Below are 14,972 nucleotides of genomic sequence, written 5' to 3'. Positions count from 1 at the left end.
TATATTATTAATGTGTATTGTCTCTGATTAAATAAATAAACAAAAAATATATAAGCCATAAAACAGAAATTGCATGAATGACATCATCCCTTAGACGAGCGTAAACATCAGCTGACCGGGGCTTCCGCCTCTCCACATGACTGGAACTGAGGAGGGAAATTGTATTAATCTTACTATGGCCACGGTGTTTTTATGAATATTAATGATGCAAAGCGTCTGATTGGCTGTAAGCAGACGTTGGTAGGTGAATTGGCGAATCCTTCAATTCTGAAGGCTTGGCTTATGAATAATGAATTAGGCTACGTGACTAGACGCCACAACAGGGTAACCCAGCAAAGTCAATTAATATCCATGAGTCAAGACGTTGCCATAGTATGATTCGTAATTTCGTACACTAGTCTAGGGAAACGTTAGCTGCTCCTTTAAAGCAGCGTTTCCCATAACAGTATTTCATGCTTTTATCGCAAGAATTGTTCCTCGTTTAGGCCATGGCGTTATTTGTTTTTAATTCGGCGTCAAAGATGGTTTCTCCGTTAGTAACATTAAATTTTATTCTCATCTGCGTCACTTTGCATTGCAACAATCCGGCCGCGGCTAAAATGAATCCCAGACCGAACATTGTTTTAATCCTGACTGATGATCTGGATGTCTCCATCGGAGGAATGGTGAGTTTTATTGTTGCCATTCTCAGTGGTCGTGATTTCCTCCATGCATTTTAAATAGCCTACTGTTGCTGAGTAAATGAGCTACATCATTATTATCTTAACATCTTTACATGTACAGATCCCTTTAGTGAAGACTAAAAAGCTGATTGGTGATGCTGGAATAACCTTTACAAACACGGTGAGTAGAAATTGTGCTAGACAACAACTGTGTCCTTCTAAAAACAAAAACAAATGTTTTGCATAAAAGTGCTGTGGGGTCTTATTTAATCTTAAATATTTTTCTGCATATTTATAAGTTTATTATCATGGATCAACCAGCATGCACGTTTGCCATTGCATCAATTTGCACAGCGCCTCCTAACACTTCTTGTCATTTCTTCTCTCACCCAGATCGTTGCCAGTCCTCTTTGCTGCCCCAGCAGGGCGAGTATCCTGACGGGCAAATACCCCCATAACCATCATGTCGTGAACAACACGCTGGAGGGCAACTGCAGCAGCACAGCATGGCAGAAGACCCAAGAGCCAGACAGCTTCCCTGCCTTTCTTCAGAAACACGGCACCTATCAGACCTTCTTTGCTGGGAAGTATCTGAATGAGGTAAAGCGATACTGGGTGCTTTCATAAGGATAAACCCTTTCTTTGGGGTGGACATTTTTGTTTATAGTCTTTATCAGCATGCATACTGCCAGCCCTGAATCAGCTGACTGTACATCATCCATGTGTGTTTCTCTGCTTCAGTACGGCAGTAAAAAAGCTGGAGGAGTGGAGCATGTTCCTCCGGGCTGGGACCACTGGTTCGCCTTGGTAAGAAAAAGACAGAAGCCGTCTTCATGCTTTTTTTTTACCAGAGCTTCAGGGTTGTCGTGTACATAGAGAGCTTTGAGGGTCACGAGTAGAAGACGTTAATGATTTAGGTGAGATGACAAGCGGGAACACATTGACAAGCTCGTCAACCTTTCCCATGAGCCCCGCAGAAGTCTAATTTTAGCTAGAAGGTTATGAAAACAGTTAGTAGCCTAAAATGTAGCATGTTTGTGAAGCTGCTCCAAGAACTCAAGCAAATGCACAGAAATTAATCCAGAAGAGAAAAGGAATGTTCTCTGGAGCCATGATGATTATTCTTTTATTAGCAGCTCCCACAATTCAAAGCTCATGGTGTCGTTGAGAGCAGATTGTACTGTAGGTCTCGGTGTCAAACTGCATGGAACAAGCATATATATACACCCACACAAAAATATCTAAATACACACATATACTGTGTGTATACATAAATACATTTCATACAAAATTTTGTTTGTTTGAATTTTATTTATTTTTTAATTACTAATTTAAAAAAATAATCATTTGTATTTATCCTGAGACCAGATTTATTTGGAGTGAAATCTTTTTGATGATTTTAACATGTTCCTACAGGACAGAAACTCCAAGTACTACAACTACACACTGTCTGTGAACGGCAGGGCGCAGCGGCATGGACAGAACTACAGTGAGGATTACCTTACGGATGTTCTGGTAATAGCAGATCTCATCTGCATTCACGAGATTACATAAAACCTTATGCAACAGAAGTTAAGTGGCTTGTACATGTCTGATTCCATCCAGGCCAATATTTCCATCGACTTCTTGGAAAACAAGTCTAACCGCAGGCCTTTCTTCATGATGGTGTCCACTCCGGCCCCGCACTCACCCTGGACGGCCGCTCCTCAGTACGAGAGCAGTTTTCCCAACGTCAAAGCGCCAAGAGACCCTAACTTCAACATACACGGAAAGGTACGGGCCTGATGTGTCTTCTGGGGCTTTTGCACCAGGTAGTTACAGGAACTAGCCATCAGGGCAGTCCCCCAAGAACAAAATTTTCCCCTTGGGCCATTTTACTGTTTCATTCGCATTCGGTCCATCTATCGCTGTTCTCCATATAAGTGGAGTAAGTGCATGTAAACTGTGTGTTTACACCGCTTTTTAAAAATGCTGTTTTGTATGGCATGTGTTCGGCCAATTAACGTACACTTGCATCACTGGTAGTTCACTTCCTATTGTGCTGGGTTAGACCCAACTCTGAAGTAGGAGCTAATTTAGCCCCCCCAAAAAAGGCGTTCCTAGAACTAAAATCCTTCCCAGTTCCTGCAGTGCAAACACACAAAAAAGCGCGTACTTCAGGTAATTGTTATTGGAACGTTCCTCTGGTGCGAAAGCTCCTTTAGATGTTCTGATTGGATGTTTTTGTGCATCTGACAGCTTTTAATCCGGTTTCATTTTTAGGACAAACACTGGCTCATCAGGCAAGCAAAGACACCCATGACAAACTCTTCCGTGGAGTTCTTAGATAACGCCTACAGAAAACGGTATTCAGATTTTTTTCCCCCACTTAAAATAATTTTAATACTGCACATGATGTAATGCGGGACTGTTGGTCTGTTCCACTAGGTGGCGCACTTTACTATCAGTAGACGACCTGGTGGAGAAAGTGGTGAAAAAGTTGGAGGTCAGAGGAGAGCTTAGCAACACCTACATCATTTTCACCTCCGACAATGGTTACCACACCGGTACATGATGAGTTTAATAGTTGAGAAATGTTCTTTCACTCTACCGGTCTTATTTTTTCACGTGTCCGTTTCTTCCTCTCAGGCCAGTTTTCTCTTCCGATGGATAAGAGGCAGCTCTATGAATTTGATATCAGAGTTCCTCTGCTGGTGCGAGGGCCTAATATCAAACCCAATCAGACAAGCCAGGTAATATAAACAAGCTTTTATATATTTATTTGCTTTATGCGTGTAATTTAATAACTTCAATATCTGTTTTAACAGTTACTCATAGCAAATGTAGATTTGGGCCCAACGATTCTGGACATAGCAGGATATAACGTCAATGAAACTAAGATGGATGGGATGTCATTTCTTCCGATCATGGTAAATCATATTTGAACATATCAACTTTGAACTAAATAAATAAATGTATTCAAGTATTGGTACATGTACAGTATAATTAAAATTCTTAAGTAAGTTTTCATTTGATTGGTTTAGATCGGTATAGGGAACAGCAGCACATGGAGATCTGATGTACTGGTGGAATATGAGGGAGAAGGAAGCAACATCTCAGACCCAGCCTGCCCTCTGCTGGGCCCCGGGGTCTCGGTGAGGGTCTGCGTGCTACAAATAAACAGTAATTACGGTAATCGCAAAAAATGAGTGCTACAACACAGCTGTTTTTTGTTTTTTCTGCAGGAGTGTTTCCCCGACTGTGTTTGTGAAGACTCGTACAACAACACGTACGCCTGTGTTCGCACAGTATCGCAGGCCGCCAACTTGCAGTACTGTGAATTTGATGACAACGAGGTAAAAAAGAAATCAAAAATCGATTTGCTCCAACTCCTATTATATATATTATACTGTAATAGTAATAGCTCACTGTCTTTGCTTGCAGGTGTTTGTGGAGGTGTATAACCTGACAGCAGACCCCTTTCAGTTGAGTAACATCGCCAAAAGCATTGATCAGGAAGTCCTGGAGAAGATGAACCACCGACTAATGATGCTGCAGTCCTGCTCGGGACAGTCCTGCAGAACGCCTGGCGTCTACGACTCCAAGTCTGTACTTCCTGATCATTTTAACGTTCAGCATTCAATTAAAATATGTCTTCAAACTCACATTTGGTCTGTCACTGTTCCACCAGGTTCAGGTTTGATCCTCGGTTGATGTTCAGCAGCCTCGTCCCTCACAGGAACAAACTACGACAGACGCTGAAGTAGAGCGTGGAGAGGATTAAAGGAAGAAGACCAATGGAGGGAAAGAAGAAAGGGCACTGAAAAACAAGCCCTGTTGTTGCCTTTATATCCTGACGTTCTCCCAAAAGATGCCCAGTCTCTCCTCCTCAGATGAGATGAGGTCATCAGGGTGCGCCAGGATACCAAACAAACTGGACACTTTCAGACAGGACGGCCCTCTGACATCATTCACATCAGATCCTGACAAACTACCAGCTGACACACACCTGTGAGAGCATTCACATCGTATCCCTGTTTGTTCTGAATGAATCTTGCTGCTTTGACTAACAATAACACTGAACATTTCAAATATTGTCTTTTCATTTTATTCATGTTTTGTAGATTTAGTTTAACTTTTGCTTTAAACACATGCTCCCAGATGTGTCTGAAACATTACACTCCACATATTTGTTTAAAAAAAAACATTTGAGTGTTCTTGGCCTTCATTTCTGGTCAACCGCAAGTTGAGGAAGTGGGTTTCTTATTCTGGTTTAAAAATGGCAAATGGTAAAAATAAATAAATTGAGAACCACAATAGAAATATATACAACTGCATGCTTGTCAGTCTTTTATGATAAACACTTTCAGGCCCAAAGAACCATATAAAGTGAACTACAATTTTTTCTTTTATGCACAATTTTGCTATATCACATTTACAGTTCCTGTCACTTGCATATGGCAGCACAAAATACATATATTTTTTTGACATATATTTTACTTGAGTAATACCACAACAGAATGATTTACTAACTAAGTGCAAATATTGTATTTAGCATTTCATTACTGTAGTTAAACTGTTCTTTTTCTTATCGTTTCTGCGTTTTGTGTCAGTTGTGAATGAGCCAAAGGTGTGGATCACAGCAGGTTTTTGAATATGATCTCTTAGCCTCAGTTTAGTACAAGAAAACATGTTTGGAAATCCTGTGCTTGGGTTGCTGTCGCTTTGCTCTCGAATATGTTCACAGCAACCCAAACTTGAAGCATTAAGGGACCGTTTTATTTTCAGACTACTGCGCAACCTTTAACAATCTTCTGCTGGAATTGGCAATATCTCAAATCACCCAAAATGATCTGAGAAGCGGTGGACATGCATAAGAAGTGCGTTTGAAAAGATCTTTCTCACAATACTTCAATATATCTGTTTAGTGAAGCACTTTCCAGTCTGTGATCAACATGTCTGACATGTTTTGCACATAAATCTTTCATTATATTTGTTGGCAGCATTGCTATGGTTGGTGTGGACTTTTGTCTTGTGTGTTTGATTGATAAAAGCATTCTGAAAATATTTTTGTTCCTGTTTTTTTTATATATATATTTGAAAAGAATAAACAGGACAATTGATGTGGCTCACAATGACATGATTATTAAATAATCTAATTGCAACAGTTATTTTATTTAAAAAAATCAATATATGTACAGTACATTAGTGTGATACATACATGATACATTTTCAAATTCAAATACAAATTATTTTGGGTTGCTGCTTGAAAGTTCACTCCCCTGAACTTTCATGTTATTTCTATGTTTTGCATTACCTTTGCATAAGAAAACAATGTGTTCATTTTTAAATGGGAACAGCTATGTTTATATTTCTATGACCAATGCATTTTGCAGTGCAGAAAATCATAAAAAACTGAATGTGATGCTTCCCCTTGACTACAGTTAAAAGGTCTGTGTTAGACAAACTATAATGGCTTAACTATACTTAAAGAGGCCATATTATGTCATTTTACAAAAAAGTCAACTAGATTAGATTTTCATGAATGTTTTCTTATATTGCTGCAGCACCTCTCTTCCCAGTCTCTTCCCAAAATGTGCTCTGATTGGTCGGCTGGAGCAGTGTGTTGTGATTGGTCAAGCGCTGAGTATGTTTGGGAAAACAATTTGTAAATAATAGCATAATAGGTTCTCTTTAAATAACAGAATTCACAGTTACGACGATATGTAGCTTTCTCACAAGACTTTAGTGCATTGTTAAAATGTACATTATCTACGAAAGGTTATTGAAAGTCCTACTTTCCCCATGTTTATGTCCACTTGTACGAGAGCCAGACGGTCAGCTCCACTCCTCCAGCACAGGAAGAAAAGGCAAATCAGTGCTGCCCAGATAGTAGTGCGCCCCCTGTTGGAAGACATCACTGACGGCCCACGTCAGGCTGCCCGTGGGGTCGTGTAGGCTGTCAATCACCTCTCCATCAGGCCCCAGCTCCAAAACCAGCCCGTACTTGGGCAAGAGAACGTTGTACCAGCTGAGGGGAATGAGCTGCAAGAGGGTTCACCATTGAGATTTCACTTTTGTCACTGCTGAACTGACCTAAACTCCACATATTTAAGACTTACCTTTACTATGAAGCGCTTAAGAGCAGGGTACGGACCAATCAGATCCAAGAATGGTGGGAAAAGTCGGCCGTGGAATCTAACGGTGGTTATGCCCACCAAAAATGTGCCACGGTCACTGAGGCGGATGTTATCAGGATAACCAATCATGTTGTTCAGGACGGTCTCCTTAGTGCCCGCTTTAGGCCCTTTCAACCAGAACCTGAGAAACAGGAAGGAAGATTTCCTCACGATCCTTTAACATTCGGATATATAAAAAGAATTAAAAGCTCTTACTTAATAATGTGTCCGATACTAGTCTCGGCCAGAAGCAGGAAGTCCTCATCAGGTGAGAAGGCAAAGCCATTAGGCATGTAGAGAGAATCCAACAATGTCCGAACGTCACCGGTCACGGGGTCATACGAGAGAAGGCGACCCAGCTGGTTGGTCTCCAATACCTGCAGAGAGAACCAGCCTTTAGTGCAGGTAATGTGACTGTGTGGTCAATGTTCATGTCCTGTTCTGCTGTCACTCACTCACCTCATAACGGACATGACGTCTTCCCCATTTACTGCTGGAGTCCGTGAAAAACACGGTTCCATTTTTAGAAATCTCCAGACCATTTAGAAAGCCAAAGGGAATCCCATCAGCTCCTTATTAGAAGGTTATTTAAATATGATGCTTTTTCAAATTGCAGGATTAGATAATAATTAGATAATTAGATCATAGTAAATATGTTTTTATAAAGTCTTCAACTTTGCGCAAAGCAGCAAGTATAAAGTACACTGAGATAAAGAAAACCAATATGTGCAAGTACAGTAGTGACCAAAAGTGATTTTCACGCTTTATCCAAATATTATGAAAAATGTGTTAAGGATTTAGTAAGCATATTGCAATATTGAGGACTAAATCAATATACTATATAGCATATAGCCAATTGTTTTATTTGTGATATAACGCAATGAAACATGGCAAATTGTGCCGACATATTATTTGGCCAGGCTGTCATACAAAGAAATGATGAAAACATGCAAAAACAAGAGAGAACCAAAAAAATATTAATAACTGATTATGTTGTAGTCAATGTATGCTTTTTCCTGTAAGCTTTTTTTTTTTTTTTTTTTTTTGCTGCATGTAGTTTGGCTTTTAACTAGTCTTTTGATCCTCTCTTATATTTAAAAAATCATATTCTCATATTTTGGTGGTTTAATCAAACTTTTAGGGTCAATAAAAACAAATATCCCCTCCTGACACCACTTTTGGCCAGAACTGTATATATATATATATTAATATTAGTATATATATTTACATAAAAGTTTTTGCCGGCCTTTAGGAGTTTACAACTCAACAAAGCAAAAAAGCTAACTTAAATTGAGAAGAAAATGTACAGTATATTAAATTGAGATAAAAATGGACAGTTGATTTTGACACTGGCCAAAGCAACCAAAATGTTGTGAAAAGCCTTTTGAGACATTTGAAAGCGCACACTAAGTCACATGTTTACAGACCCTCTTTGCTTGAATGTAGCAATGTCTTCTCTCCAGTCCAAGGGTCAACTTTGAAAAGACCCTGGTAAGAGTCAGCCACGATAAGCTGCCCGTTACGGTCCAATCGCAGACCATGTGGACGGCCACATACCGGCTCATAGTCCATACATGTGCCTATGTGAAGAACAAAATGGCAATTATGCAAATATAGCATGATATCTTACCGTCTCTGTACCAGGAAAACAATGGTATCTACTTAGCGACAGGCGCATTTTGCATTCTGCTGAATGACTGACTAGAGAATACATTTGCCCACCTGAATTTTTATAAACCTCTGGCTGGTTAAATATAGTAAGATTAAAGGGAGGCATCAAATGCTCTAATGAAGACATCTGCATTCAAGACTCTATTGAACAGCCGAGCCTTTGATACAACAACACTTGAGTCTTTGTGAATCACTTCAGCATGTCTAATGTGTGATGGCAGCAGGACACAGGGACTGTCGGGTTTTTCCACACGTGTCAAGCCAGTGAACGCCTCCATCACAGCCGATACATATTCATCCAGCCGCAGAGGGCACGTGAAGTGCATAATGATTTACACTATATGCAGCTAAACAGCTGCATGGATTCAGGTACAATAGCATTTTCAAGTCTTCTGCTGGTGCAATGGTGGATTTACCACATTCAGGGATGTTCTGGCCCATCTGAGTGATGAAAGTGAGGGACTCCTTGTTGATTCTCCACAGCTTCCCATCAACAGTCCCTGTGTAGATGTTTCCTTGAGAGATACAATGAGGAGATCAAACCTGACTGTATTTCTCAACAACAAACAGACAAAAGTACAAGACTAGCTCACCGCTCTGGTCTGCCGTAAAGGACTCCGGGCCTTTGAGTCGACCAGAAAACAGCCGTCGACCTCTCTGTAGACGTGTGTTCACTGCCAGAGGGCCGTCCAGAGCAGGCGGGGGTCCCTCGAATCTGGAAAACGTTCATCAGCGGGACAACACACATCACTACAACAAGACTGAAATCTCTTTGGAGATCAATTTATGCTGAATTCACTGCAAAGTAAAGAGATTTACAATGAAAAGGCAAGTGAGACTCACATGTACGGCTCAGGATCAATAGGGGAGGGAATGAGATACAAACCAACGGCAACTGCCAACAATACAACCCTTACAGAACTCTGCCCTAGCCTGTATAAATAAATAAATGAATTTAATGGCAAAGACATCTCACAGATGCATGTCATTATGTAAATTAAAGAGAACATTCTGGGCTTTTCTGTAATACCAAACTTTTGGGGTTGTGGTCTATATTATTATATGATATTATATATATATATATATATATATATATATATATATATATATATATATATATATATATATATATAAACTTTTCATTTAAATGACATCATTTATCAAATAAAATAATAACAAAAATAGTATTAATCATAATAATATTAATCAAATGAAATGTAATATTTGTATTAATTAGATGTTGCATTGATTTATTATATAATTATATAATATTATATTCAACTAAATATGACCACGATAATAAAAAAAACTAATGCTGGCATTCAGGATGCTACAACCCATCAAAATATGAACATGTGCAAATATATATTATAAAAGATTTAGAGGCAGCAGCGCACAGACTCACGCGTGTTTTCTTTCATTATTGAGTAGCTAATAGGAACATCTCATAATCAGAGGTTGTTAAATAATGTTTCATTAACACGAAAGGTATGAAAGAACAAAAGAAAGGCGATTTTCTTACTAAATAACAGAAATAATCCGCATTATTCACTAGAGCTCACCGCTTTCACCCGTGGTGAGTTAAGAATGTGAAGTAGTACACACTACAAGTGCGTCCAGAAGTGAACAACAATGAAAAGTCGACGTTTATTTATCATCCAAATTGAGCGTCTGTACGTTCCTTCGTGATTAATAGGATTTTCTGGATTTAAAACAATTGTGTAAACTTACATGGTTATGTCGTGGAGCCGTTTTGATAGTTGTATAAAGTTCAGTGTGTGTTCCAGGACGCCATGAAAGAAGTGTTCGGTGAGTCAGCGATGAGTTCAGCGATGAGGACATTAACACGGGTTCATACAGAGGGCACATCATTCACGTGTGGTGTGGGGCTGCCTTCCTTGAGCATGTCTTGGCCTCAATCACATCTTTACAGTTTAACGTGATGTTGAAAGCTAGTAAAAGGGCTAATAACTGTGTGTAACCCTGTGCACAGTCTCCCTCTTAAGTTATCTACTTCGGGGTAAGCTACTTTGAAGGAGAAAGAAACGTGTTTAATGACAAATGAGTTGGAGATTATTAGAAATACCAGCTTTTTGAGATTATGCCAAAAGTGAGATCAAGTCTAAATCCAAGAGCCAGTTTCTACACACACACACACACACACACACACACACACACACACACACACACACACACAGATGACGGCTGCAGTGAATTGAGAAACATTTAATCTTTATTTAAAGAAACCATGTCTTCAACAAGAAAGGCCACGATTGGTAACAATACAAACCCTCTAAGAACATCTGTCGAATGCATGACATGTGGACTCATTTGGATTCTAAAAATGCATATTTAGTGAAGCTTCTCAAGGACACTCTCCTCATCTTCGATATATGAAACTTAACATCATTCATTAACATCCACAAAACCATGTAACTTAAAACTGTGGAACAAAATGAGAATTTTTGGCAAATACAGAGTATGGGATTCGTGAGGCAAACTATGTCTAACTATGCTGTTAAACAGAAAGATCCACAGCACTGTCCTGTGATGTCCTAAAACAGCCATAAAATATGCATGAATTAATATAACACATGCACGTATACTTAAAAAGTATTGAAGCAGTTCACTCGTATTCACACCACTTTACTACACATGAATACAGTTTAACATTCATTCACAGTCTTACTCTACAAACAAAAGCTTGTTTATGAAAAAAAAAATCAAGTACTGAAACAGCTTTATTTATAAAAATAATAAAATAAATCATAGAACATAACTGAGCTTCCACTAGATGCAATGCCGTTTAATAACAGTGGAAGACAATAGGCATCCGATGAAGACTGATAAAACAAAATAACTCCCTGAATTAAAACAAAGTGCCCAAAAAGCATTTATAAAAATTACTGGTCTTATTCCCCTGACAAATCCTCTCCGATTGTATATATTGAGACTGTTGTGATGTTATTTTCACACAATTAAATTACACAAATTAATTTATATTTACCCCAGTGTTTACAATTAAAGTTTCCATGGTAAAACCATTGGACAAGATATATACTGTAATTTAACCTCAGTTTATAGAGGTGTTCAAACTGATTGCACCAGGCAATGTGTTTCAAACTTAAATTAAACTATGCATTTTAATAATATCTTTGGTTAGAGGTTATAAAACCAATAATAATAAAGAAAAAAAAGCACAAAATCTGTGTCTAAGACAAATGAATTAACTGACACAGGTAAGACATAAGACTGCAGAGATGTAGTTACAGCAGTTGGTCACAAGGTGTCGCTACCTCGTCATGTGTCACAATATAATGTTGCAGTACCCTTCAGGAAACCGTCATGCAGCACTAGCATACAGAAATTCAAATATAAATGTGTATACATATTAAACCACCTACTGATACACAAGTATCATTTAAAATCATCGCCATTAGTGTTGAACTTTAGAGCTGCTGTGACAAAGTAGCACTGACCATTAACATGTCTGCGTTTATTTCACTGTACCTAACAATGGTAACATTTCAGCTACATCTCCATGCCATGAACAAATGAATGTAAAATAAACTTTTGGCAGAACTTTGTATCCTCCTGCTACAGCAAATCAGATCAGTGTGGTTATACTTGTACCTTTCTGTGATATTTATGAATCACAGAAAGGAAGGAAGATCACGCTGCAAGTAGAACTTGACAGAAGTAGCTTAAATCTGCCAAAACATATATTCAGTCATTTGTCCTAAAGACGTCCTCATTAACTCATTTTCCAGGGTTGATGAGATCACTGAACAACGAATGCCTTGTTGACTGATGATCTGCTTAAACAAGAGGTCATCACGTCCGGTCATTCACTGAGAAAGAGCGTCTGACCCTGACCAACATCATTCTGCTCTGCGTGACACTTCCCACATACTTTCAAACATCCTCGAAGCTCCTTTTCCCAACTTCCTTAAATCCGTTCGGTTGCAATTCCAGCACATCACCTAAGAATCCTTCTGCATACTTTTTCTGATTTAAAATAAACGCAAGTTTGGTTTTAATTTGCATTCAGTCCTCATTTCCTGCCCCTACATCATCACATTCAAACTTCTCCATCACAAACACACTCTTCCTGTCCGCGTGGTTTTCAGGTCTTTTGTCACGTGCTACGTTTGTCCTCATTTTGTCAACAGCACATCAAATGCCAACACTATCTTTGGTAGGGCACATAACATTATGAGTCAATTGGTATTTAATATAAAACAAAAATAATCCCCAATACCATCAGTTTCTGGTCAATAATATATTTGAAATAAAATAAGACTCTTTCAGTAAAATAATCTTCACCCACATAAATTAAAACAACAAACAGAAATATTTACAAACCACAGCATCCAACAATTAAATAAAAAACAATTTCACGTTTGCATCATTCACAACTTCACGAGGTAAAAGAACAGAAAACATGAGAAATAACTGCGACGGCTGGAACTGTGAGATCACAAGAGGGCGGAAGGGTAAATATGGCACCTGAGGTGCATTCTGGGAGGTCAGTGCTCTCCTCTGAGTTTCTGAGACGGGGTGTCCACTTGGCACAGTGACACCTAATAGTGTTCATTACAGACAGTGACCAGTGCAGCAGTTCCTTCTCTCAGCAGGTTAGCTTTAGCCTGGGCCGCCCGCTGCTCTCATGGCCTCGTCCAGTTTCTCTCTGTAGGTGTTGTAGCGTCTGGTTATCGAACAGATCTGGTCCTGTTCCTCTTTTTCCAGGATGCGGAGGAAGTTATGCAGTTCAGGGATGGAAAAGGCGTCCCACTGATGAATGAGAGGAAGATGTGTGTCATAATTCCATCATTTTATTCATTTACTTATAATTTTTTAATGCCATATCAGCATCAAGGCTATCTTCATGGCAAGAGCAAAGTGAACAACAAAAAATAAGTAAAAAACAATGAACAAAAAACTATACACACTACCGTTTAAAAATGTGGGGTTGATGAATGTTTTTGAAAGTCTCTTATGAAATATTATTTTAATATACAATAGCTGTTTTCTATTGTAATATACATTTTTAACTGCAATTTATTCCTGTTATGCAAAGCTGAATTTTCAGCATTGTTACTCCAGCATCGCATGATCCTTCAGAAATCATTGTTGAAAACATGATTTTTTTTTTGAAAATGGTTGTGCTGCTTAATATTTTTAAGGAAACTGTGATAAATGTCATTTTAAGACTATTTGATGAATACAAAGTTCAAAAGAACAACATTTATTTGAAATAGAACTTTATTTTCACTTTTGATTAATTTAATACTTTGTTGCTGAACTTGCTGAAAAAAAAAAAAAAAAATCTTACTGACCCCAAACTTTCAAATGATTCATTTAAGATACAAGACAAAAATTCTAAAATACTCTGGGTTCGGGCCAAATTCCGGATTCCCCGGACAGCACGCCAAACACGCATAAACCTTTATCTAATTATATGCAAGTGTGAACTCGTGAAATAACCAATGTGAATCTTTGAATGCCGCAAATGGCTTTCATTCATTTCAGATTCACTGTAAGATAGAAGCTAGGGATGCACTCATACTATTTTTTCACAACGATCCATATCCGATCCGATCCGATACCTACATTCTGAATATCTGTCGATACCAATCCGATACCAGTGCTGTTTTTTTTTCTTGGATCATCGTAGAATATCTATACTATTGTGTGTGTGTGTCACTGATGATCAATCTTTTATGGGTTAAACACAACCCACTAAATACCAGGAATGTTACTAGACCTATTTTAGGGAGGCCTAAAAGATTCATTAGTCAACATTTTCTCTGATTTTTTTTTGTCAACCATTCCGCTGCATCTTAAAACTTCTTACTGGGCGTAAAACATATAGAAACCTTACCAAGACTTCACCGGTTTGCTGCTCCTTCAGGACAAAGCTGAGCGTGTCAGTGCTGGGTCCCGCCACCAGACGCAGGAACAGAGGGTGTTCTTCCTCGGACAGCTTACAGGTGTACACTGCACACATACAGGCACAAAGCGCATACTATTACCATCACAGACACTTCATTCACATAACCAGACATTCACTGTAAAAAGAAAAACTACATCAGGCAAGAATTGGGGATGCATGATGCACTTTTTTTAGTGCCAGAGCTGTAACCTCGCATTCCAGGTCCATTTTGACCCAGAAGCAAAATTAAACAACACTATTTTCTTTCTAGATCTGCGTTTACAGCCGAATTCAAATCTGTTTGCATCACTGAATCAATATTTTCCAGTTTATCACTGTGCTGAGCTGCTTTAAAACAATCTGTATTGTATAAAGTGCTATATAAATAAAGGTGTCGACTTAATTTAAAGAGGATGAATTTAGAAACAAAACTTCTCGGACAGGGTTTCAGCACCAACAGCAATTGAGATCCACTCTGAAAAGTTGCATATATATTCAAGTCAATTAAAGCACTTGCAATTGTATTATAATAATGGCCTGCCACAC

The 14,972-nt window shown here is 38.7% G+C and overlaps 3 protein-coding genes across 3 annotated transcripts in view; 1 reads left to right on the top strand and 2 right to left on the bottom strand.

Moving 5' to 3' along the window:
- Positions 1-92: 92 nt before the first annotated feature.
- On the top strand, positions 93-5,708 carry gnsa (glucosamine (N-acetyl)-6-sulfatase a). The gene is made up of 14 exons (XM_079624275.1): positions 93-665; positions 784-843; positions 1,056-1,262; positions 1,404-1,469; positions 2,079-2,177; positions 2,268-2,435; positions 2,925-3,007; positions 3,090-3,208; positions 3,291-3,394; positions 3,470-3,571; positions 3,686-3,796; positions 3,887-3,997; positions 4,086-4,246; positions 4,333-5,708. Exons 1-14 carry the CDS (start codon positions 489-491, stop codon positions 4,406-4,408), a joined length of 1,644 nt encoding a protein of 547 aa, XP_079480401.1. The 5' UTR covers positions 93-488; the 3' UTR covers positions 4,409-5,708.
- A 57-nt stretch (positions 5,709-5,765) lies between these two features.
- LOC307004791 (adipocyte plasma membrane-associated protein) lies at positions 5,766-10,703 on the bottom strand. The gene is made up of 9 exons (XM_079624277.1): positions 10,223-10,703; positions 9,335-9,424; positions 9,085-9,206; positions 8,908-9,006; positions 8,248-8,400; positions 7,280-7,392; positions 7,037-7,197; positions 6,764-6,962; positions 5,766-6,686 (listed from the first exon to the last, which is right to left on the bottom strand). Coding segments are annotated over exons 1-9 (1,146 nt in total). The 5' UTR covers positions 10,225-10,703; the 3' UTR covers positions 5,766-6,479.
- Positions 10,704-11,205: 502 nt separating this feature from the next.
- Positions 11,206-14,972, bottom strand: part of rassf3 (Ras association domain family member 3) — a 34,953-nt gene continuing 31,186 nt past the window's right edge. The window contains exons 5-6 of the mRNA XM_079624276.1: positions 14,376-14,491; positions 11,206-13,285 (exon numbers count right to left, since the gene is read on the bottom strand). Coding sequence (XP_079480402.1) covers positions 13,136-13,285; positions 14,376-14,491 — 266 coding nt within the window. The 3' untranslated portion in view covers positions 11,206-13,135. The remainder of the gene's footprint in view (positions 13,286-14,375; positions 14,492-14,972) is intronic.

This window comes from Phoxinus phoxinus (assembly GCF_949152265.1).
Source record: "Phoxinus phoxinus genome assembly, chromosome: 9".
NCBI classification, from domain to species: domain Eukaryota; kingdom Metazoa; phylum Chordata; class Actinopteri; order Cypriniformes; family Leuciscidae; genus Phoxinus; species Phoxinus phoxinus.
This window is presented reverse-complemented; position numbering and strand designations above follow the sequence as displayed.